The sequence below is a fragment of the Hylobates moloch genome, unplaced genomic scaffold (assembly GCF_009828535.3).
Source record: "Hylobates moloch isolate HMO894 unplaced genomic scaffold, HMol_V3 SCAFFOLD_8, whole genome shotgun sequence".
In the NCBI taxonomy this organism is placed as follows: domain Eukaryota; kingdom Metazoa; phylum Chordata; class Mammalia; order Primates; family Hylobatidae; genus Hylobates; species Hylobates moloch.
The window spans coordinates 111,451,865-111,478,426 of record NW_026652283.1 but is presented as its reverse complement, the minus strand read 5'-3'; the positions used below and the strand labels follow the sequence as shown (position 1 = coordinate 111,478,426).

Genomic DNA, 26,562 nt, shown 5'->3' with positions numbered 1-26,562 from the left:
GAATTCGGGTGTCATAAGAGCACACGAGTTGGACAGACCTGGCTGAAACCCTGGATCTAAGCCCTTCTGTTAATGCAACTTTCAGCAAGTTACCCTTTGTTCCATGGTTGGCAAGTGTGATTACAAGTGATACCGGGGTTTCCTGAGGAGGTAATCTAGGTCAAGCATGTTATCAATCACACGGCCTGGTACATAAATGGATAAGCAGGAGCTCTAACTAAGATGAGTGACTGAGGAGCTCGATGTGTGAAGGAACACAGGTAGGATTTTGCCTTCCATTCAATATCAAACACCCAAAACCCTGGCAGGGAGATTAGATACAGCCCATGGTTTGGATCCAACCTGGACCTTATTTTTTTATAGTATTTCTAAAAATAGAGTCTCATTAATGTCCAATGGCTACTAAGTTTTGTCCTCTCAAAATTAAAATAGCACTTGCCATTATCCAGAAGGAACTAAAGTCAGCATTTTGGTTAATATCCTCCCAGTCATCTTTTGATATTCTAGATGTGTATCTAGTTATGCATAAGTACATGTATAAAGTGTTACATAAATAGGCTCATCCCCGTATATCCTATTTTAAAACTGCTTTACCACTAGACAATTACTTCCTAAAACCTTAACACCTGTTATTTCTTGTAAACTTTGATTTACTCCTGAGAAATCGGTCTGAAACAATTAGCATCTCGCCTCTTTATTATCAGGCATATCAAAGGTTATTACATTAACAAAAAAATACATCAAGTTTACCTGACTTCATTTTTATAAGAGGTAGAAAATCTAAGTAAAGTTTTTTTTTTCATTAATGGAATCCTATTTTAATATAAATCCTCTTATCATTCCTCTTGTTTCACTAAAGTAATCTTGGAATCACTAAAGCTTTGTGGAAGCACCTCCTGTCTGGGGGGAAAACTGCCTTTAAACACCTGCAAATTGGGTTGATAGTATCTGGTTAAGAGGTGGTATTAGTCATGTAAGAGTAAGATTGTGACCGTTTAGTCATATTTAATAACCCACTTACATAACCCTTGTTATTTAATTCAGATACGACGTTCAGCTTGTATTTCTTGATAATAACCCCCCACCTCCAAACCAACACAGATGTACACACCCAATCAGCGTGCATGACTGCTGACTGGCACTCTTTCCAATGACTGTTTATTAAATGTCAGGAACACAACTGTGATTATACAAAATGAAGTGGACACATGGTCTTGCATAAATGGCAGACATTTCAGTTAATCGTGAAGGTTGGAAAGGTTAACAAGTTCTATTAGTACTTTTCATAAGTAGTTTGATTTCTGAAAAATAAAGTAACATAATTTTAGTAACTACTAAAATTTCTTTAAAACTACATGTCAATCTGACGAACAAACTAAAAACTTGTTTATTACATGAATGCTACTTATAAGCATTTAAAATATGCGCTCACTTCCTATTTTCGACAAGTCTTTGACTTGTTTGTTTACTAAATTCACAGAACCTGGGATGCAGTTTTTTAAGCTACCAACTTCCTTAGGGTTACTTGGAGGTAGAGTAATTATGAAAAAGGGAACACTTCAATTATTGTATAAAAGACTGCCTTGCATACTCATTACTTCTTGAATCCCAAAAAGTGCCATTTAGAGGCAAGGGCCCATTAAAAGAAACATACAGGTGAATGTCTGTCTCATCCCTCTAATCATATGTAATAAAATTATGTCACTGTCAATAACAGCAAAGATAATGGTATATTAATTTTAACAGTAGTTAGAACCAGAGGGAAAAGGCTGTAATATAGAAAAACATACAAATATGTAGGTAAAAGTGAAAAACTGAAGAATGTGGAGTGTTTACTGTTCCGTTACTCACACAGATGTGCTGGATTCAATACCCACGCTGAATCTCCATTGATTCTACGGAGGTGGGGCTCACCATGGTTCAACTGCCCACCAGATCCCCAAATGTCAAACTGAAACAAAACTCAATGAATTCTAGATGATTGTTTTACCTCCCCTAAAGAAGTTATCTGTAAATAAGAAAAAAGGGGAAAGGGGAAAAAAAAAAAAAGTCTGTCAATTGTCAACAGATGGAGGAAGACAAGCTCGTGACTCAAAGAGAAGCTGCCCCAAGTCTTAGTCTTTGGAAGGTCAGACAGCTGCAGTATTTGGTCACATGGAGACGGTGTCTTCATGTCTCAGAGGCTGCATTCTGTAGGCTAGGCGTGTGCTCACCAACCTATACAAGGGTCAGGGCAGTCCCGCAGGTAAGTTTCGAATTGACCTTTGGTAACATCTATCAACGTTGTGAATGTGGTCAGCTGAAAGAAAAGTTATTTTTACTTTAAGGACGTTTTCAATTCAGAGATGTTCTGATATATATTAGCATTTCTATACTTGTAGAATTTGCTGTAGAAGTTATTTAATATTAAATAATATAATTATGTTAATATATGCAAAGCATGTTATATAATGTATATATTTATATTAGTATAGTATAATCATATAAAATTAGCTATAGTCTCATCAAATAATTAAAGCAAACCGCTTCAACAGGATCACTGTTTCAGGTCATGAACACACACAGGCTCAGGAAAGAATCTCCAACTCCTTACGGGAGCTTATCCCTGACAGCACATTGCTTCCCCCTCAATGCTTTAAGGCTGCCTTAACCCTCGACACACAGCTGGCAGTCCTGGGAGGCCTGCCGGTGTCCTATGGAGTAAAAACCGTGGAGCTTTGGCTATCCCTATCCTTAAAGCATTTCCAATACAGTGGGGGAAACTGCGGGCACCCAGATCACAAGGCACACACCCAAACACAAGTCACGAGATTGTGACTTGCTCAAAGATGGTACAGGCAAAACGCAAGTATGGCAGGGCCTGTGAACTGAAGGCGGGCTTCCTGTGAGAGCCACGATGACCTGGATGCTAAAGGCCGGAGGGATTTGTCCTGGCAGAGTAAAGGCGGCGTGTTTACTTTACGGAGAGCTGTGGAGAAGGACCACGAAAAGAAGGAACAAATAGGATAATTAGGGGGGCATATTCAGAACGTTCAGGGAATGATTGTTAGCGAGTGGTGGGATGATTAGGAAACTTTTTGCATTTTTTAAAATCTATAGTGTAGGGAAAAGATAAACAGATGTAGTGAAGTTTAAGGGAAACCCTAACCCACCAAGACACAGAGCTCTGTCTGAAAATGGACTTCAGGCTTTGTTTTGTTGACATTTAGGTGTTAGTTATATAGTGTGAGATTTTTAATAGATACCAGTAAGAGTAAAATGCTAGACTTAATTCAAATGCCATGTAAATACAGCTATAAACAATACTCTGACCTACCAAGCCTCAGTGATCAATTTCTTTCTTGTATTCCAAAATACAGTTTTAGCCACACAAAAACATTTCTTAATAAAAAATCAGTCCTAAGCTGAACATAACTTCTGTGCTCAAACTGATCAAAGATAACAGAGAAAGATAAAACATAGGGCCAAATTCTTTCCCTAAAAGGCAAATATACGCGTAACATTTAAAATACCTTGTTGAGGACAGGTTTTGTTGACAGGACATCATACATGGTTTCAAATGAGATATTCTAAAACACAAGAAAACAGTTTTGTTCAGTAAGTTAAATACAGAAGCCAACAGCCTTATCTACACACATGGGTCACTAGAAACCAAGACATTCTTTAATCAACCTCCCCTCCATCCCCGCAGTGCAGTTTCCGTGGGAGTCACTGTTAGAAACACAGGTAACAGTTTTAATGGATTACTTTCCTCTCTCTCCTTCCCCTTTTTAAATTCTTGCCTGTTTGTTATTCAACTTCAGAGTGGTATACAGCATTAGAACCAGAAAAGAAAAGTACAGCACAATTTTGCTCTTTAAGTTAAAAAAAAAAAAAAATCAGTGGAGAGTGGCTACAGATACTATGAAAAACAGGAGGTTTATAAATTACTTGAAGGCCAAAGAAAAATGCCAGAACCAAGAGAATCTTTCATGGCAACAGTTTCTTTCTAAAGATGACCCTGCAAAGGTACCTCTTGGGTCGTGCGGTTCAGACACATCTTTGCAGGCGTTCTGCGATCATCAAGAAAGAAGGGATGTTTCCAACGGTCATAATTTGTTTGCACCACATACCATCTACCCTGCTTAGCATCGAGTCTAGATACAAAAAGAGAGATTCCCTCTTAGGCTACATGCCTTAAAACTCAAAGTATATCAGTGTACGCTTTTGTTTCTACTTCTTTTGCTTTAACAAACCTACTTACTCATATACATCCAATGATTCCTTTCTGTCTCGTGTAATCACACAACCTTCCCCAGACTGGTTGCCTCCCAGGATAAAGTAGGCTGGGGCCAATATCTTGGTCTTGGTCAGTATATTCTTGGCTTCTTCATAACTATATAGAAACATTTAAAAAGAAAAATGAAACTTTTTTTTATTTTAGTAAATGACTTTATTTTTAAATTTTACTTTAAGTTCTGGGATACATGTGCTGAACGTGCAGGTTTGTTACATAGGTATACAGGTGCCATGGTGGTTCGCTGCACCCATCAACCCATCATCTAGGTTTCAAGCCCTACATGCATTAAGTGTTTGTCCTAATGCTCTCCCTCTCCTTTCACCCCACCCCCCGACAGGCCCTGGTGTGTGATGTTCCCCTCCCTGTGTTCATGTGTTCTCTTTGTTCAGCTCTCACTTATGAGTGAGAACATGCAGTGTTTGGTTTTCTGTTCCTGTGTTAGTTTGTTGAGGATGATGGTGGAAACATTTTTAGATGACTTAGAATGGAAATGTTTAGCTCTGTAGAAACTAAAGGAAAACAGGTATCTAAGGAATGTGTTCTTTATTTATTTTTATTTTTAGAGATGGGATCTCACTCTGTTGCCCAGGCTGGTCTCCAACTCCTGGGCACAAGCGATACTTTTGCCTTCGCCTCCCAAAGTGCTGGGATTACAGGCATGAGCCACCACGGCCAGCCACAATGTGTTTTTTAAAAAAGGATGGTGAGCAATGCCTCTGGGAAAAGCAATCCCTGACCCTGTATGGTGAACACTGAGACGGCAAGTGGGAATCTCAGGAAGCCCCTCTAATCTGAAGGAGAAACAAAGTGACCTCAAGAGATCATCTTCCACCCTTACTGTCCATGGCCTTCACTCAACAACAGAACAAAGGGAAATAATATTACAGTATATAGGACTTAGAGAATAGAAAGTAAACCTTTTGAAAATTAGGACTATTAAAAATTGAAGTGGGTTATCAAAGAACACTACTAACATTAAATCTTACTCCCTGGGAAGTATTAAAAATAGGATTGATGTCATTTGGACGCAGTGCAGGCTGAATGAAGGAAAGGCAGTTTTGCTATTGTAAGATTTCTATACCAAGGCAAGATATAACTTACAGGTTAATATGTAGTACATTTTGTATTTATTTATTTTGTTTTTTTAAGACAGAGTGTCACTCTGTCACCCAGGGTGAAGTGCAGTGGATTGATCCCAGCTCACTGCAGTCTCTACCTCCTTGGGCTCAGATGATCCTCCCACCTCAGCCTCCTGAGTAGCTGGGACTACAGGTACGTGTCACCATACTGGCTAATTTTTCTATTTTTTATAGAGACAGGGTTTCGCCATGTTGCTCAGACTGGTCTCAAATCCCTGGGTGCAAGTCATCTGCCCGTCTTAGCCACCCAAAGTGTTAGGTTACAGGCATAAGCCACTATGCCTGGTCTGTACTACCATTTAAATGCAGATTTTACTGTACAATTGTTCTTTTGCATGTGGGTGATTTTTTTTCTGTACACCAAAAATATTCACAGGCGCCTTTCATAATGTCAGTATCCCTAGTGCTTTTTAAGTAATTCATTTATTTGCTATAAAACACACAATCTGCACAAAGAAAACATGAATAATTCCACATGAGTGTCAGAGGTTCACCTAAGAAATTCTGCAATAGTTCCTCAAAAGATTGTTAAGCTGGAGCTTGACAAATAGTTTTATTTTTTAATATGCGTAATTTAAAATAAATATTTAATAGTAAAGTAACGAAACACTTTACCTTGTGCTATTTTCCAGAACTGTTCTAGTGAGAAACCCTATCCACATGGCATCTTTCTTTCCCAAAATCCATTCGAGAACACCTGGAAGAGATCCAACACACTGTCAGGAACCGGAAGAGGTTATACTATGTAACCAGTCAGGATGCGGAAGAGGCTGGATTATGTAACCAGTCAGGAACCAGAAGAGGTGAGACTTTGTAACCAGTCAGGAACCAGAAGAGGTTGCACTATGTAACCAGAAGGCACAGTCCAGCCTTCCTCATAAAAAAGCTCTGAGATTCCCATTTCACTTGAGAGTGCTCTACTTACCCAGATAACCACCGTTTATACTGAAACGTTCATTCAGTGTAAGACTGAACAGTCCCTGAGGAAAAGACAAAGCAACGACGTCAGAAACATCAACCATGCGCTTTAAGGCCCTGTCGCTCACTGTACTTCTGAGTGGGATATAAAGGCCTAGCTTGGGTAATTGGGAAGGCAAAAATAAATCAAAACCCATGCAAGGCTTTTTAAAAAGTTCAAAGCATTTTTGATCCTAGTATGTGAGATAAGTAGATGGGGTATCACTGGCTATGCTTTTTGGACAGGAAACTGAAGGGCAGAGAATGAACGCCTGACTTGCCTAAGTGAGTGGAAGACCCAGGACCAGATCTCAGATTGTCACTCCCAGCCCTTGACACCCAGCCACATGCTGTTTATCCCAGAACAGGCTCAGAAACCGCCATTTCCTTTCTACTCTTCTCTACTACGGGATCTCATACCTATGAAGTGACGAAGTACAAGGGGGTGAAATGGGGCTTCGTATTCTCTTTAGGTCCTCATATTCTTAGATTTCACCTTTTACGTAACAGTAACAGGACAAAAAGCTACCTGTAAAATTATATAACAACAGACTCCTTACTGGTTTGAATCCTGTTAACATGCCCACATAGCCAGCAAAGCTTGCAGCCTTGAAGACAGTTTTGTTGTTTCTTTGGAAGTCCAAATTCACCGTTAAAGGTTTTAGCTCCTCAGTTACGACCCAGGTATCATTATTTATGTTCCACCTATAAAAGATACGTTTCAGTGACATTTAAGAAACACAGTGATAATAATGATGAACATGATGATGAGGGCCAGGCATTACACTGGGAGCTTTATCTACCGAGTCACCACTATCAATCCTAACAAGACCTTTACAATATGGTACCTTTATTCTGTTTTCCAAATGATAAAACTGAGGTTCAGAGAAGTTGAGTAACTCTCCCAGTATCACACAGCTTATAAACAGTGAGCCTCAGATCCAAACATAGAATGCTAATTACAACACTCTTGTTTTTTCAGAAAGGTCAAGATGGACACATAAAATAGAAGAGCATGCCCCTCTTATCTCAACACTCGGTAATCCATTTATCTTCACTTATGATCACATTTTGGGTGTGACTTGAGACTTACTTATCATCAATGTAATACAACCTACTCTTCCTACAGAACAAAACAGTTCTGTGTTTTTTTTTTTTTTTTGAGATGCAGTCTGGCTCTGTATCCCAAGCTGGAGTGCAGTGGCGCCACACTGGCTCACTAAACCTCCGCCTCGCAGCTTCAAGCAATTCTCCGCCTCAGCCTCCTGAGTAGCCAGGATTACAGGTGCCCACCACCATGCCTGGCTAATTTTTCTATTTTTAGTAGAGGTGGGGTTTCACCATCTTGGCCAGGCTGGTCTTGAACTCCTGACCTCGTGATCCACCCGCGTCGGCCTCCCAAAGTGCTGGGATTACAGGCGTGAGCCACCATGCCTGGCCCTGTGTTCTTTACTTACCCAAGAAATACTCCAAAATCCATGTTTCTTCCATGTATTAGATGACCTATTTGAAGGTAGAGAGAAGAGATGTGTAATACCAGTTAAGATTCTAAATCAAAGCTGGACAATTAATTTTGATTAATTAATTTATTTTTGAGACACAGTCTCGTTCTGTTGGCCAGACTGGAGTGCAGTGGTGCGATCTCAGCTCACTGCAACCTTTGCCTCCCAGGTTCGAGCAATTCTTCTGCCTCAGCCTTCCACATAGTTGGGATTACAGACACGTGCGACCACACCTGGCTAGTTTTTTTTGTGTATTATTTTTTTTTTTTTTAGCAGAGACAGGGTTTCATCATGTTGGCCAGGCTGGTCTTAAACTCCCAACCTCAGATGATCCGCCCACCTCAGCCTCCCAAAGTGCTGGGATTACAAGTGTAAGCCACTGTGCCTGGCCTCTAATTTTGATTAATTTATATTCACAAAACCCTGTTTCTTCAAACAATAAGAAGAAACATCCTAATATCCTAAGCCTTCACCAGATGGGACTGTTGTCACTGTCAATCTGCCAGATAACCCCACAAAATCAGAGAGCAGGGGTTTCCAGGTAAGATCAGAATATGGGAAAAGGGGCCAGGCGCGGTGGCTCACGCTTGTAATCCCAGCACTTTGGGAGGCCGAGGCGGGCGGATCACGAGGTCAGGAGATTGAGACCATGGTGAAACCCCGTCTCTACTAAAAATCCAAAAAAAATTAGCCGGGCGTGGTGGCGGGCGCCTGTAGTCCCAGCTACTCGGAGAGGCTGAGGCAGGAGAATGGCGTGAACCCGGGAGGCGGAGCTTGCAGTCAGCCGAGATTGCGCCACTGCACTCCAGCCTGGGCGACAGAGCGAGACTCTGTCTCAAAAAAAAAAAAAGAATATGGGAAAAGGAATCAATGGTCATGTTTTGGTTCACCATCACATGGTTCTACCAGGACACAGAAATCTGAACCTCAATTACTGTGATTCATCAAATGTTTCCCTTCAGGCAACGTTCCCTAGAGCAGGACATCTCAAGGGTAAGATACAGGCAGATTTATACCCAGAGTATAGGTCGAAGATCAGGGTGACTTAGCGAAGTTGTCCTGTGCTTTGTACTCTGGGAACCAGTCAGGAAAAATACGGGAAAGTGAGGCTGGTATCCACTGGGTTGCCTGGCTGGGAAAGGATGGGAGAATGTGTGTTCTGGGCCTCAAGAAAAGGACAGATGTCATGACGTACACGAAGATAAGGAAGTACCTCCTGCAAGCACTTCTATCAAATCATGTGGATGGGTATAAGTAGACTACGAGGAAGAGAAGAATGTTTCTAGCCCTGAAACATTTCTTCCAGGTTTTTTGCATGTTTGAAATCAACTTTAATAGGCAGTATAGTAGTCTGAAAATAAGGAGTATTTTCAGTACAATCACAAAAATTTACCAAGAAATAAAAAGCTGTATGCAACAGACACAGAATTTACATAGCAAGCCCAAACTTTAGAAGTTCTAATTTCATTTATTTAGAAGATTTTTCTTTACGTAGTGCTTCATGCTGCCCACCCTCCCTCAGTGCACAATTACCTTTTTTGTCTTCTGCTACTATTGAAGTACAAATGGTAAATAATTCATAAAAAATATTGAATGAAATAATCTCTCCTATGAGAAAAGAAAAGAAAATTTTGTGTTAATGTACAGAACCATGACAATGGGAGAAAAATTTGTTTTAAGAAAAAGTTTAAGTGTTTTCATTGTGTGAGTGTGTGCTTTGGCCAGTGGGGCTGTGCTGGAACGGCCGGCTGGATGTGGTTTTCTTCCCCAGCCTGGACTCTCTAGACTCAAGATGAAACAAGTCACCAAGGAGGCAGCCTTTGGGCCAGCTGAACATCCGGGCGAGTTGCAACTGTTCTCCAACATCACGTCCAAAATGTTTATCAACATGCTGCATTTTGAATTTTCTTTTGGGAGCGTAAATATGATCATTTAATACAACTGGCTCTTGGCTGTTTGCTGGAAATATATTTTGCCCAGATTTTTAAAGTGTGACTAAAATTTCTAAGGTGAAAAAGGAGATTCAAGAACTATTAAAATTAGTACAGAGCTGCCAAGAAACTCCATTCTAGGGTATTTTATTTTTTGAATATTTTCCCAACATGTATAATACTGCTATTTAGCATTTAATTCAAAGGTAGGCAGCACATCGTATTTCTGTCCCATTTAACATTAACATGTTAAGCTCAACATGTTTTTTTCACCCAAATCCAATGTTTATTTTATTTCCATTAAATTTCTAATGTGGTGAAATTCTAGTTATTTTATTATAAATTTATAATAATTTATAATAATTATATAAATTTACACCACTTATACATCAGTTATTCTTCTTAATCCATAAGGTATTTCTATTTGGCATTGATTTGCTAGAGTTCTTTACATAATAAAGGAATTAGACTTGCTTTTCATAAAGGCAGCAAGTATATATTTCCAGTAATGTTGACTATCTTTTAAATCATTTTTTAAAAGAAGCAGCACACAAAACTAGCCACTTTTGTTGATAAATACTACTGATTTTCACAAATTCTTAATCATCTCTTATAAAATGAAGGTACTATTGGCTATTTAAAATAATGACACTAATGCTTTGCTAGCTTAAAGATAAAACTTTTGGGGTCGTGGGGAAAATCTTTATCGTTACATGCCATAAAGCTTAAACTGAAATTTTAAAAATAGCTTCCCAAACCATCAATATCTAAGAATAATTTTAATGAATGACATGCAAGGCCTTCTCCCTGAAAATAAATATACTGCTCAGAGAAATCAGTAACTTAAATAAATGTTGAGAAAAACAAAGTTGGAAGAATTATACTACTTAATCTGAAGACTTACTATAAAGCTTTAGTAACTGAGGTAAAATAGTATTGATACAAGGGAAGACAAAAAGACAAATATGTAAATGAAACGTAATAGTAATTCCCCAAACAAAACAATATATATACAATCACCTGATTGTATATACAGATACACACTGTGTGTGTGTGTATATACATATATGTATTGTATATTTATATCAAAGACACCACTGCAATTTGCTGAGGAAAGGATAGCTTTTTGAATGAATGGTGTTTAACTAACTGGATATACCATATGAGAAAAACCTGATGCTTGACCCATAAGTCATAGCATATACAAAAATAATTCAAAATAGATCATAGGCCTAAATGTAAAAAGTAAACATTAAACATCTAGGAGAAAATATATAAGCATATATATGACTTTGGGGTAGGCCAAGATTCCTTAAATGGGTACAAAAGGCACTACTCATAAAAGAGAAGACTGACATATTAGACCTCAGTAAAATTAAAAATTTCTGTTCAAAAGACACCAGTAAGAGAATAAAAATGAAAGTCATAGACTGGGAGCAGACATTCAGAATCCATATATCTGACAAAGGGCTTATATTCAAAGTATGTAAAGAATTCCTTCAATCTAATTTTTAAAAGGGCAAAAGACCTTCACAAGCCCTTCTCCAAAAGAAACAAAGAAACCAAAAAAAGTCAATAAACTGTTCAATCTCATTAGTCATCAAGGAAATGCAAATTAAAACTAAAATGAGATACTGCGACACTCAACAAAAAGGCTCAAATAAAGATTGACACTATCAAAAAAATGAAAAAGAAAAGACTGACACTATCGAGAGGAGAATTATCAAGTGGAGAAAACAGAAACTCTCATACTCTGCTGATTGTCAACTGCTGGGATCACTTTGGAAAACTGTCTGGCAGAATCTACAAGGCTAAACACACAATTACTCTACCACACAACAGTTCACTTCCTAGGTATATATCCAGAAAATGAGTACATAGGCCCCCCCGCACCATGTAATACAAAATTCATAACTCCTTTATTGTTAATATCGCAAATCTGAAAATAACCCAAAGACCCTGTTGATACAATCGCACACCACCCATAATGAAATACAAGAAATCACACAGGACAGTTCGTATTGTTCAGTTCTATTTATACAAAGTTCACGAAGAGGCAAAACTAATCTATGGTGACATCAGAATGGTCGTTACTGGAGGAGGCAGTATTTTCTGCAAAGGGGCGTGATGGAGCACCGTGGAGTGCTGGGCTCTTCCATATCTTGATCTGAGTCATGGCTACATGCATGAATGCATTTCTGAAGCTTCACTGAGCTGTATATCTAAGACCTGTGCACTCTGCTGTATGTATATCACACCTCAATGGAAATTTGTAAGAGTTTAATTACATTTTTTTTTAAAGCTTCCAAGTGAACTTTACCTAAAGGTATATCAGTAACAGCGGCAATACCCTTCATTTCCTCTTCAAAAGGGCCAGGAAAGTTGCCAAGTAGGCCAGGCTGGAAAACAAATATATTAATAAAAGCATTTAACCTAAAAAGCATCCTTTGAAATCTAGTTCTTTGACATAAAATTTGTTCTAGACATTGCTATCACAGAAAGTGATAGGAGTTATTTTTTAAAAAAGCATTTTTACATCATATAGTTATAAAAAGATTCCATGTAATACTCAATATTGGGCCCCTATACAGAGATCAGATTCTCAGATTGTTTTTCCTGCATTATTTTTCCATCATTCTCAAGGGAAGGCAGGAACGAGAGTAATTCCACTTGGATGACCTAACCTGACCCACACCACAAAAACATCATAATAAGCACTCCTTATTTCTCTGCACGAATTCACTCTCCAGCCGTTGGCATGTACCCTTCTTACCATTTCCTTCCCACACTCACAAACGTGAACTATTCTATCCACAGCCTGGTGTCATGGTTAATGGCTGATCTTCAGCTAAGATGAAGTAACTGCATTCTCTTAGCAAACCACAGACATTGAGCAAGTTCAGTGGTGGACATCATATATTTATTCTCAATGGCAACTACTAACATCTAGATCACAACTTAAGTTCACAGCCTTTTGCTGAGATAATGTGCTTTAAATTCACGAATCTCATTTTTTTAACCAACTTGGTAATTATATGTAATGTCACCTAAACATATTATTTTTTTTTCCCTAGGAACTAAAAGCATTGCCCAAGTGGAATGTTCCAGCCATTTAACAAACAAATGTGACCTAATGGGTATTTATTAAACACTTACTACATCGAAGCACTATGCTTTATACACAGTATGTCATTTAACCCTTACCACCACCATATGAAATACGTATTAGTAAGTATTATTCTCCCTGATGAGAAAACTGAGGTTTCATAGGTTAAGAAACTTTCCCTAGGACGCACAGCTATTACGTGACTGATCCAGCCTTAAAACCCAGTACTGTCCGATTCCAAGGTGCGGCACAAAAACACTCTGCAATTTTGCCCTCCCTGATAACATTCAGAGTAGAGGGGAGATTAAGGCATATGGGGAACGTGGGGACCTCATCCTCTTTTGCTCCTGCCAGCATTTTTTGTTTTGAGGAAGTTCATTAAGTATGAACATAAAGGATAGCCTGAAACAAAAGCTCTGAGAGCACGAACATGAGGGATAATGGGTTTGGTGCTTGGCAGGTACAAGTGTTATAGTGAGGATGTGCCCAGAGCACTCAGCCGCTAGGGCAATGATTCTCGACCACAGCAGATTCGGTAATATCTAAGGACATTTTTGGCTGTCACAACTGAGGGGGTGTTACCAGCATCCAGTGGGTAGGGGCCAGCGACGCTGCTAAACATCCTGCAATGCACAGGACAGCCCCACAACAAAGAGATACCCACCCCAGGCCAGGCCTCCTGAAATGTACCGGACAACCCCACGACAAAGAAATATCCAACCCAGGCCGGGCATGGCAGTTCACACCTATGATCCCAACACTTTGGGAGAACACTTTGGGAGGTTGAGGCGGGAGGATCGCTTGAGCCCAGGAGTTGGGAGACCAGCCTGGGTGACATAGCAAGCCTCCGTCTCTACTAAAAATTAAGAAAATTAGCTGGGTGTGGCAGCATGTGACTATAGTCCCAGCTACTCAGGAGGCTGAGGCAGAAGGATCCCTTGAGCCTGGGAGATCAAGGCAGCTGTGAGCTATGATCACGCCACTGCACTCCAGCCTGGGCTACAGGGTGAGATGAGGTCTTGAAAAAAAAAAAAAAAAAGTTGCCCAACCCCAAATGTCATTAATGCCCAAAATGTGCCATCAAGAGTGATGAGGATCCCTTTAACAGTTCTAGGGGCCAGGCCCTAGGTGTTTCATTGGTTCTGCGTAAACAAAAACGGGGCTGAGAAATGGAGTCTTCCTGCATGATCAGGATGCAAATGAAATGGTTTGGTGATTGCACAGAAACACTCAGCCCCAACGAGTTTCAGGGTCAGAGCTACTGAGGAACTCTGCAGAATATGGGGCCAGGCTGAGTATGTCATTTGGTCACATCTAGAAAAAAAAAACTCTGGATGTCCCTGAGATACTTAAGAAAAAAAAACCAAGTCTTCAATAGTGAACTCACTACATAAAGGGAAGGAAATACCACACTCCCGGATGAAATATGTTTATTTGACCAATGTCGTAATGTAGTCCCATCCCCTTTTACGAAACCATAATTTGCTATGCTGTTACCCTAATATCACCAATTCCCCAAATGTAAGTCCCTCTGAAGTTCTGACAGTGAGCTAGATGCGTGCAGATTTGCCCAAGCCCCTGCGAAGAGGTTGCTGAATTATGCCTTTAAATAAATACCAGAGCATTTTCTGATTTCTGTGTGTAATGCATATGTGCTTAACATTTATTGTGAGAAATAATATTTCTTACCAATTTTTCATCCACCACCTGCACAATTTTTCCACTTGGCACAAATGTATTTATCATATTCTTCAGAGAATTCACTATAACCTTTAGCTGAAAAATAAATAAAATGCTTATTAAAAGACATAATGAAATGCTGTCAAGATTACCTTTTAGCTTACCCATATGTAGCTAAAAGAGAGTGCTATTTGACAATTTATACATATATATAAAATATACATCTATTTTATATATATTTTATATATATATATATATATTTTTTTTTTTTTTTTAAACAGAGACTCGCTCTGTCACCCAGGCTGGAGGGCAGTAGCACCATCTTGGCTCACTGCAATCTCTGCCTCCCGGGTTCAAGCGATTCTCCTGCCTCAGCCTCCCAAGTAGCTGGGATTACAAGCGTGCATCACCATGCCCAGCTAATTTTCGTATTTTTTTTTTTTTTTAAGATGGAGTTTTGCTCTTGTCGCCCAGGCTGGAGTGCAATGGCACAATCACGGCTCACTGCAACCGCCACCTCCCAGGTTCAAGCGATTCTCTTCCCTGAGCCTCCCAAGTCACTGGGACTACAGGAATGCGCCACCATGCTTGGCTAATTTTTGTATTTTTGTAAAGACGGGGTTTCACCATCTTGGCCTGGCTGGTCTCGAACTACTGACCTCATGATCCACCCGCCTTGGCCTCCCAAAGTGCTGGGATTACAGGCATGAGCCACCGCACCCGGCTTAATTTTTGTATTTTTAATAGAGAAGGGGTTTCACCATGTTGGCCAGGCTGGTCTTGAACTTCTGACCTCAGGTGATCCGCCTGCCTCAGCCTCCGAAAGTACTGGCATTGATTACAGGCATGAGTCACCGTGCCTGGCCTTGATAAATATATTAATACAGTAAGTCTAATTTTATCTTTAAAGTGAACTTGATTCTTAATTATTTACACGAAGGGAGATGACATAATGGGAAAGAAACAAAGGTAAAGTTTACAAAAAAGAACAAAGGCTACAGAGGAATGACCTCTTTTCCTCTACTGTCACTTAATGTATATGGCAGAAAGGTATCAAAAGCACAATTTTAAACTATTCTCTGGGCACTTTCATAAAGTGTTCTTTTAAAAATACAATAATATTTAATAAAGTTAGAAATAAAAGATTTAATACAGAATCTTCACTGTCCTTGGGGGGAAAATAAATAAATAAAATAAAAAATATGGCTGGGCACGGTGGCTCATGCCTATAATCCCAGCACTTTGGGAGGCTGAGTTGGGGGGATCACTCGAGGTCAGAAGTTTGAGATCAGCTTGGACAACATGGCAAAATCTTGTCTCTACTAAAAATACAAAAATTAGCCGGCATGGTGGCAGGTGCCTGTAATTCCAGCTACTCTGGAAGCTGGGGCAGGGGAATTACTTGAACCCTGGAGGTGGAGGTTGTGGTGAGCTGAGATCGTGCCACTGCATTCCAGCCTGGGTTAAAGAGTGAGACTCTGTCTCAAAACAAAAAAAAAATCAATAAATACATAAAAATAAAGAAATAAAATAAAAAAATAAAAATAAAGATATAAAAGATTTAAGCATCATAGCATACCATTGGTGCCTTGTCAACCATCAATTCATGCCATCTTTTGTAGGGTGGTAAATCAAGATTTATGGTGTACCATGGAACTGGACCTCTGTACCTGTAATGAGAGGTGTATCATCTTGAAATGATGAAAGGGTTTTTTGTGAGGGTCGGTTAGATTCATCTATAAGGATATATGAGAGGCATAGTCTTAACAATAGTATAGAATTTGGTTACTCAAACCAAAATTTGGAAAGAAAGTTCGTTCTCTACCTAGCGCTTCTAGGTTGAGAACACAATCATAAGCGGTCACAGAAATCTTGGAGTAGAATGATCTAGCAGGGAAGGTTCATGTGAATTGGTTTTCTGTGAAAAAATCAACTGTGGCTTAAGAGCTCTAACCTGATTATCACTGACGGGAAATACCTGGCATTTTTTTTCTCCTAAATATCTGCAAAGATTTAGTCTAGGCTCTAGACAATTCTCCAGTTGGTTTCCAGGTTCAGAATTCTCTCTCAGAGAGTGTAACACTATTGCCAAACCACTGTCTCCAGCGTTGGCTTCAGGAAGATCACCTTTTAAGCCCCAGATGGCAACATGTATTATCTTCCCACGATCAGCTTCAAGAACCTTCATGATTCTGTCAGCCATCCTAATCTTCCCTACTATATACCTCTTCTCTTCTCATTTTTCTGTACAAAGTCCAAGCCCAAGCTGTATTCCGTCATATCCTTTCTCCAACTTCCTACTCTTTAACTTACGTGCAGCAATTTCTGAGGATATAGCAACATCCAGTCATTTACCAGTGGAGCTGGGCCATATTTCTGGTGGATGAATTCTACAACTATTTTTGTTGCTATAGGAGCATTATTTTCTGGCCCTGGTTACTAAACTGAAATAGCTTTTAATGGTGTGCCATTTAGTGGTTTATCAGTACAAACCTATGCCTAAAAATAACCATCATCTGTTCCACTGATCTGCTCCTCAGACTGGCAGGGTGACTCTGGTATGTGCCACAATGATACCAGTCTCCTAAATAGAAATGTTGCCTAGACTTACGTCCATAGCTGGGGATGGGTTATTACCTAAGTCATGAACTGTGGTTCTATTTATATTTCCACTGTCATAAATAACTACTGGGTTCTCTAAATAATGCTGTGTAACGTGGGGCCCTGGTATATGAGGTTTTATGAAACTGTTAACCAGCAGACATTCAGGTTGTGATTTAGACAGAAAAGAAAAGCATACTCAATTTTGGAAACGTACATTTAAACAAAATCATAGTGAACGAATTTTGTTCTTCTCAAAGCATTTTCAAGTTCCCCATTTTCTTGGGAGCTGATATCTACTGCAATACTTATATTCTAGAAAAAAGCTTTTCATCACAACAAATTAATTCCATTTCGGAAGGACCATAATTTCACATGTAAAATTTTGTCCCACAATTCAGCAAGTAATTATTGTTCCCCATATTATGGGCAGATGTTACTAGTCTCCCCTCTCCCTTCAAGTGTGCATTTAGATTTCTATGTCTAGTAGCAAAGATAACTCAGTGGCCTGTTGGAGGTATGCGTGTCGTCCCTATGAACTCCAATCAGCTGCTCCTCACCTCATAACATCCAACCAATCCCAAATCATGCCTCTATATGCGCCATAAATTCCTGATTCTTTTCCAGCCTAGAGTCTTGGGTAGCTCATGGATCTCAAGAGGCGATGAGAGGGGATGAACACAACACAACAGACAATGAAGGGATTACAATGAAGTGGGGATGATGAGACCCCACAAACCTCTCTACCATCAAACCTGCGCTAATTAGAATTCGAGAGAACTGGTTAATCTAATAAACTAATTAAATAAATTTTAATGACTAAAGCTTAGCCATAATTGCACATTTTATCTCTCGTTAGTTTTCTAAAACATTCGAGCATTTAACTTGTGCACCTCAATTTCCCCATAAGAATACAAGAGTATCCACCTTATGACAGCAGAGAAGACACTACATGAAAAATGCAAAAATAAAAAAAAAACTTAGCAGCATTGCTATTCAATCAACGGTAGTTATCACAGTTTATCTTCCTACTTCACTGCAAACAAGAAATATCATTTCATCATTTTTGAGACTTAGTGTTTGCAATGTCCATGCCATTCATAATATCAGCAACATCGCCTGAACCCACATGGCTACCCAGGTGGCATGGAAACTAGTCCAAGTGACACAACACACACATATACAAATAAGAGAGCAGGTGCTAGGCACCCCGTGAGCAGTGGGAAAGAAATGCTGAATGGGACTCAGATGGATTCAGGGGTGATCTGGCTATCAGTTCCTTTAACTCCAGCATTGATTTGACTAGTCATGCTGGCCAAACAGGTTAGCTTTTTCTTTCCTCGTATTTGCCCATGGATGCTGCCCAAATCTATGCAATTAATTGAAAAGGATGATCTCACAGGAACAGGACGACTGTCATTCAAAGGTACATAAATACCACACTTATCTCCTAGATGTCAGGATTCATTGATAGAGTTCAGAAAGGAGAAGGATAAGAGCAAAGCTGAGGCTTTTTGCATAGGAAAGCAGGCTAGTGAGGTAAAAAGAAACTTAGCGAAAAAATGAAGGTAAGAAACATACAAGTTATGTCCATGTATACATGTGTATGTGTTTAGGAGTATATATGTATGTATACATGTAGGTAGGTATGCACATATGTAGACACACACTCATATGCACATGGCAGTAAGGAATCAGTAAAATGCCCAATCAGGGAAGTTTATGATTTGCAGGGCATTCAATTTATAGACACATGTAAAGTGCACCTAAAAGGGAGTAGAAACGGCCTCAAACATGGAAGGCACCTTATTAAATGTTCAATGAATCAGGGTAGTGAGACCAGCCGAGAGACATAATCAATCAGTAAGGCAGACATGTCACTGAAGGCCAGAATGATGCCAGTGATGACAGAAAGGAAGACTTTCAGACACCAGGCCATTGAAGAAAGAGCTGGAATGAACACTGTCCAAACTGGTTACCTCTAAATTCCTTCCTGCCAAATATTGGCCTCTTTCTACACAAAGGCGAGTAAGTCAAAAGAATTTAGTTTATTACAGTTTCACACTATCTGGGACAGAGGCTATTTAAAATACATCGTTTAGACAACAGCAGTACAACATATGTAATTTAGAATGTTGCAGAAACTGAAAATGTCATCTTGATATCACTAGATAGAGTTGTACTGTTTTCCCCTACAAACAGCAGGCTACTTTCAGCGAAAGGGCAGCATAGAAGAAAAAGATCACCATCCCCTATACCTGTTCCTTCTTTTCTCTGTTCTGTACCCTCTGGGTCTGTGAGCTGTTATTATGGCTTTCTCACAGGCCCATTTAAACACTGAGGATTTGGAAAGACCAAAATCCAGACTAAAAATATTAATGTTAAACACACTGAATCATGACATTGGTCCTCCTCTTAGGTGTTCCAATCCTGTTTTGTCCTCGACAGCTTTGTCGTGCCAAGGTTTATTTTGAGAACGTTTCACATACGAGGTCCTGTGCTTTTTTGTTACAATATAATTTGGTGGTTTATATCCAGGCACCATAGAGAATCACAGGTCATTTCAAGTACAGCCCTTACATTTGTCAAAGATGAGAAAAACACTTTGTGGTAGACAGGAGAATTTAGTGGAGAATGAAAATCCTTTTCTTTTTTTTTTTTTTTGAGATGGAGTCTTGCTTTGTCACCCAGGCTGGAGTGCAGTGCTGCGATCTCGGCTCACTGCAAGCTCTGCCTCCCGGGTTCACGCCATTCTCCTGCCTCAGCCTCCCGAGTAGCTGGGACTACAGGCGCCCGCCACCTCGCCCGGCTAAGTTTTTGTATTTTTAGTAGAGATGGGGTTTCACTGTTAGCCAGGATGGTCTCTATCCCCTGACCTTGTGATTCACCCGCCTTGGCCTCCCAAAGTGCTGGGATTACAGGTGTGAGCCACCGTGCCTGGCTGAAAATCCTTTTCTTTCTGATGATTTTGATAGTCTAGCGACGGGCATTTGAATCGGAAGATATTTTCGTATTTGTCCAAGATCTCAGCCAAATGCATAATGCACAAATCTGAGAAACAAACCTCTGTCTTGGAATGGAAAATGTGACTTAAGATTTTATTCACTATCATTAGTTTATGAGCAATTATTACATACAGAAAAAACTTCACAAAGGTCAAAAGGAGTTTTGATCATCTGATGTTTACTCACGTTGGTCCTGAAGGAGGATAGGTTGATTTTCTGCAGTCCTCTGTCCACTAAAAAGCAAAGAAAATTAAGTTTCAGAAAATAACAAATGCTTGCTAATGGAATAGGCAATTTCAAAAGTAGTTAACAATCTGTGAAGACAACATCAAGTCTGATTTTGGTCTTTTATACCATTTCGATGCCTCTTAAAATTAAGTCTTTTCCTTCCAAGAAAACTTCTAAAATCCTAAACCATTAAGTGGATTTTCAGTTTCAATTCAATTTGCAAAAGTGCTAGGTGTTATAATTTGGCTCTAATATTGCAAATATATTGAGTAACGAACAAATGTAACAAAGTAGATGGAAAATGTTTATGTTAGAGAGGCTGACTTAGCACTGAAAGTAAATGACCTGATAGGATGTATTATCTGAACTTATCAGCCATGTGTATTGCAACCTGTCCTGGGATTTGCCTCCCAAACCAGATTTTCAGGGCACACAGCACAGGGCCCTTAATCATCTTTCCCTAACTTACCGTCCCAGCCTCATCTCCTGACACTCCCCTTAGTATTTATGCAGGCACTTCCTATCATCTCTCACCCTTCCATGCCTGTGCCTGTGCTATTCCCTCTTGCTAGAATGCCTTTTCTCTTACCTGGTGAACTGCTGGTTCTAACTTCCAAGATTCAGTTCAAGCAATTTCTTTCTTGTGAAGTCTTCGTCTATCTTCCATATGAAGATAGTCATACCCTCCTTTCCTCCCACAGCATTTGTGCACATGCTCATCAACAGGTTTATGACACTGCTTTATAATCATTTGTTTGTGTTCCTCGTCAATACCAGACTCTGTGCTCCTTGAGGTGAGGACAGTCCCCAACACTGAGGTCACTGCCTGAGACCATGAATGAACAGACTCTTTTAGGGAGAGTTGTCCAAGCTTAGTGGCAAAATGGAATCTTCTCCTAAACTTATCAAAAAAAGTCCACACAGATTTATGATTCTTTTGTTACTCATTCAACATATCAAGTGTCTTTATCTCCTTTCCTCTGGAGAACCAGTTCTGTGAAAGTAAGATAATTGTTTTAAAAAAGTACAAATCCAAAATAAGATAAAGTAGAGTAGGTAAGAAAACTCTTGGAACTGTAGCTTGAGCTCAGAAAACTCTTGGAACTGTAGCTTGAGCTCAGAAAATGTATCTGATGCAAAGCTGTGTAAGAATGAAGGTCTAGCATCTTGTTTTAACTTTTGATAACAATGGAAATATATAAAGTAGGTTGAAATTACCTGTGATTCAAACATTAGCTGTCAAATCTGCCTTACCACACTGTAAGTTTCTCATATATGTGTGGCTCTGTCTTGTAATTTTGGGTTGAATTCATTAAGAAACAACATCAAGTCTGTAGCAAAAGATAATTTCCAAACCCATTCGTGTTCAATAATAGTGGTTGGGGGCAGCTCGTGTTTAGAAACACTTCACTCTGACCTGTGAACTCAAAGACTGCAAAACTTTATAGCTAGCAAGCTATCTAATGGCTCTGTCACAAGAGGCATCGGGATATCCGGCCTCTACTTCTGATAAAAATTCACTGAAATGATGATGATTATATCCACAAGAGCAAATGAAGCTCATGGTTTATACTGCCGGTTCAGTAACACTTGTGAGATTCCAATATTTTCCACAAAGTATCTAAAAAGGAATACTATAATAAATAGTGAGCTTTAAACACCTTGCATGTTCACAAGTTTTGTGAAATTGCTGAACTCAGCCTTTTTCTACTCACAAACATTTTTACCACCGTCAGTTTTTATACATCTTAGCAGATTCCATTCCAGGTTATACTGAATCATTATTTTCTCAACTTCTTTGAAAACATCCTAGCCTATAGTTGTTTTATACAGATGATTCAGAGGCTAACTCTTCCGTCACTTCAAACTTGGCACTGATCATCTAATAAATATCAACAACTGATCAGTTATTGGTATGTTGAGAGTCAAGATAAATCACTCAAAATCACATGCTTTGTTCTTTAATTGATATTGATGTTGCTCCGAAAGTCCAGGACAAGGGTTCTCATTTAATGACATGTAAAATAATTTCATTTTCGCTGGACAGGATACTTCTGCTGCTACAATCAAATACAATTTAGTTAACCCGCCATTGGCAAATGGCTTTCCTTATTTTGCTAATAAATGAGCTACTTAGAGACTTATTTGGGTTGCAGCTTAATTTTACTTTGTAAAATTTGTAAATAAATTCTGCGGTGATGAGATACTCCGCTTTATATTTTCTTGTTTATCTGACCATTGTTTTCCTATAAGTTGGGAATACTGTGATGGGTACTTAACCCAACTGCTTAATTTTACGATCATGTTGTAGACGTAAGACCCTGCTCCATTAGTGACTTGCAGAAAGTTACACAGCTGGTGACAGAATCAGAGTCAATGGCCTTCCCTGCTCTATCAAATAGCTTCCCACAGAGATAATAAAACCAATGCCTCAATTCCTAACAGAATAATCTGCGCTTAGTTCAGGGCTTCTGATGATCACTAGAATCAACTTGGCAAATTAAGTGAAATGTAATGACTCCTATCCCTCCCTAATAATTACATTTGCACGCCCTGCCTTCCAAAGCCAAAATAAACTCAAATTACAGGCACATTTCCTATTAGACAACTGTGAGCAAAGTTGAAAATGCTCTGTCTAGTATTAGGAGAGAATGTGACCTGCCCCAGAGGTAAGAACTGAAGAGCAAGCTAGCAACAATACATGTGGGAGTCTGAGGTTGATAACGACTCTTGGTTGCAATAAACAAACATGAAATTGGCATAGAACCTGGTTGCAAGAAAATAGGACAAATCTGAGAGAAAATAAGAAAGTCAGCAGCTATGAGACTACAGTATTTCAGGGGCTCACATGGCATGAATGCCTAAGTCATTTATGCAAAAAGGTTAGTTTTAGGGGTAGGGTGGAAAAAAGAGCTACTTCCTCCTCCTCAAAAAAGAATTCTACAGGGAGACACAGCTTTAAAACCCAGGGGTAGCCCTAAAACAGAATTCTAATGAACTTATTTAATGTTATTTAAAGTTTCTTACTATCCCCACGTTTATACACAGTTTAATAACAGACAACTCTATTAAGGTAGGTAAAAAGTTAAATAGATCATAGGTAAAGATTAGAAACATGATACGAAGAGAGATTATGTGGTCTGGATGGTATACTATGTTACACCCTATCACAGGAAACAAAATCCAACTTGGAATCAATTCTCTCTAACCCTCTCCCCACAGTACCTCTCTTTCTCTCTCTCTCTCGCTCCTCTTCCCTACCTTTCTCCCTGCCCCCCAGTGGTCTCCTAAGAGTGAAGATAAGTGGTAAAAATCTGATGTTTCAATGCATTTGAAACTCTCTGGGCCGGGCGTGGTGGCTCATGCCTGTAAATTCCAGCACCTTGGGAGGCTGAGGTGGGTGGATCACCTGAGGTCAGGAGTTCAAGACCAGCCTGGCCAACATGGCGAAATCCCCGTCACTACTAAAAATGCAAAAATTAGCTGGGTGGCATGTGCCTGTAATCCTAGGTACTCAGAAGGCTGAGGTAGGAGAATCGCCCGAACCCGGGTTGTGGAAGTTGCAGTGAGACAAGATAGTGCCACTGCACTCCAGCCTGGGAGACAGAGCAAGACTCCAACTCAAAAAAAAAAAAAAAAAAAAGAAACTCTCTGGGAAGTGCTTTTAAAAGACTGCTCGGGTCAGCAAATTCTCTAATTTTCCTGGTTATTTGATAGAAACTTAAGCCACTTTGTCCTCCCCATTCATTAAGAGAAACTAATTACACAGCTCCTGAACAAAACATTCCAAAAAAACCCAAAAATATAAGGAGAACATTATTAAGGTCTCAATGAATGCTCCACACCCTTAAAAAATGGCATAACTTGTACAGCTCCTTAAAATATTTGAGCCCTAAAGAATTAGGAGACCCTCAATCAAATAATGTATGCTTCTAATAATGAATTTTAAAAGTCCAGAAAGCCCTTGTGTGCTTGTCTTATTGAAACACTCAGAGACAATGAAAGATAATCTAAAATTACATACCTCATGTCAGTTTTCATACCCATCAAAAGCCAAACAAGTCTAGCAAGACAATTTTTCATTCATTCAATTCTTGAATTCATCAACAACTATTTTGCAGACAAGTTTTTCCTATAATGTCCTCTTATGTACAACTCAGCAGAAACACTGAATACAAAGAGGCATGTTTCCTACGTGTATAACAATTCACATGAGCTTGAAAATGTTTTCACTTGTCTTCTGGGCTTTGATGGGATGGCATCCTATTACGCTACTGGTATTTAGGTCAAAGGAATGTGAATAAACCCTCCATGAGAGGAAGGACCTCATGTATCTCATTGGCTGACGCATTCCCAGCATTTAGGAGTCTGGCACATAGTAGGCAAGCAGTATTGGTTGAATAAGTGAATGGATTACAAATGTGTGTTCCTTCTTTGGGAGAAGTAGGGAAAAGCAGATGAAGTGCAATAAATTCCTAGGCCAGATGGGGTCTATGAGATTTCTGGTAACTGTGTGAAAATCATTGCTAAACCTGATTCAATAGTTAATGTCAAGAATGTTGACATATGCTGTTAACTCATTTGAGAAGCTGATGCATAAAAATTTTACAAGTTTACTTCGGCAATTAATTACTAAGCCATTATGTTTCATCTTCACACATCTTATGAAGTGGGTCAAATTTATTACTCAGAGCAGCCATCTCTCCCCTCTAGTCCCTTTCCTGCCAATCACCCTTAGCCTATTGCAAGCTATTTTCTGCCCCCAACACTGCTCTAGCCGAGGTGACCAATGACCTCCAGTTGCCCAATATCATAATACTATTGACATCTCAATAATATTCAACATAGTTAACCTGTCCCAGTCTCTTCCCTGAGCTTCCTGTTCCACTTACTCTCCTGTTTTTTTGTGTTTTTGTGACGAAGTTTTGCTCATTGCCCAGGCTGGAGTGCAATGGCACGATCTTGGCTCACTGCAACCTCTGCCTCCCAGGTTCAAGCAATTCTCCCGCCTCAGCCTCCTGAGTAGTTGGGACTACAGGCGTGAGCCACTATGCCCAGCTAATTTTTGTATTTTTAGTAGAGACACAGTTTCTCCATGTTGGCCAGGCTAGTCTCAAACTCCTGACCTCACGTGATCTGCCCACCTTGGCCTCCCAAAGTGCTAGGATTACAGGCATGAGCCACCGTGCCCGGCTTGTCCTGTTTTAACTTTGGCAATTTCTCCTCTTCTTGACACATACATGTGCAAGTTACTTAGCCTTTGCCTAGTTCTCTTTTCTTCTCTTTCTCTATCCTATTTCTAGGTGAGTTCATCTGCTCCAAGCACTTCAAATATAATATCATTATGCCAGTGACTCTCAGTGTCTCTCTTATGAGTGCCAGTCCAAGTGGCCTGCTGGATGTCTCTCTGCCACCTGAAATTTAACATATACCCCAAATGAAAACGATCCTCATTCTTTAGCCCCCAAGCTTTCCCCTCCCCATGTTCCCTGGAACTGATGCCACCATTCGCCCAGTGAAGCACTTCAGCAATGTGCAGGTCACGCTGACACCTCACTCCCTCATCCCCACCCAATGCTTCCTTCAGCTCATTGGAAGGAACATCTACTTCTCTCCCTCACCCCTGGTGCCACCATCCTTCAATGCACCCTGTTTTCTTTTCTGGACTAGTCTCCTCATATCTACCCTTGCTGCCCTCCAATCCAGACTCATCTTTTTAAAGTGAAAATGTTATCTTGTCTAAAACCATCTAATGGCCTCCCATTGGCTGGTTCCAGATCCTCCCATTTTTTTAGGATAAATTTCTGAATCCTTAATAAGAGTCTACAGAACCCTGCATGATGTCATCTGGCGCTATCTCTCCAGACGTTTCTTGTGCCACTGTCTTCACCATCATCTCTTAATAGACTCCTAAAAAATTCAATAATGAAGAACAATGCAGACGAACCTTAACATATGAATATTGTGAAAAGCCTCAAAAACAAACACACAAAAAATCCTTACAGATGTTCTAGATCAAATGACTTGTTTCCAATTTAAAGCTGGTTCTCATTCATATTTATCGAAAGTACTTTTGAAATATCTTCTGTTATCATGAGGCTATAGTTTATTACATAATAACTCCAATTGAAAAA

At 39.6% G+C, this 26,562-nt stretch overlaps 1 protein-coding gene across 3 annotated transcripts in view; it reads right to left on the bottom strand.

Moving 5' to 3' along the window:
- Nucleotides 1–1,140: 1,140 nt before the first annotated feature.
- Nucleotides 1,141–26,562, bottom strand: part of ASAH1 (N-acylsphingosine amidohydrolase 1) — a 28,402-nt gene continuing 2,980 nt past the window's right edge. For 2 of the 3 annotated variants that reach the window (XM_032162351.2, XM_032162350.2), the window contains exons 2-14: nt 20,387–20,433; nt 16,174–16,264; nt 14,604–14,690; nt 12,129–12,207; nt 9,411–9,485; nt 7,833–7,878; nt 6,936–7,080; nt 6,344–6,398; nt 6,034–6,115; nt 4,244–4,375; nt 4,013–4,136; nt 3,513–3,569; nt 1,141–2,299 (exon numbers count right to left, since the gene is read on the bottom strand). In XM_032162351.2, coding sequence (XP_032018242.1) covers nt 2,210–2,299; nt 3,513–3,569; nt 4,013–4,136; nt 4,244–4,375; nt 6,034–6,115; nt 6,344–6,398; nt 6,936–7,080; nt 7,833–7,878; nt 9,411–9,485; nt 12,129–12,207; nt 14,604–14,690; nt 16,174–16,264; nt 20,387–20,433 — 1,110 coding nt within the window. In that variant the 3' untranslated portion in view covers nt 1,141–2,209. Of the gene's footprint in view, nt 2,300–3,512; nt 3,570–4,012; nt 4,137–4,243; nt 4,376–6,033; nt 6,116–6,343; nt 6,399–6,935; nt 7,081–7,832; nt 7,879–9,410; nt 9,486–12,128; nt 12,208–14,603; nt 14,691–16,173; nt 16,265–20,386; nt 20,434–21,017; nt 21,035–26,562 lie in introns of those variants that run through there. The other variant, XM_058442626.1, reaches the window with a different exon arrangement.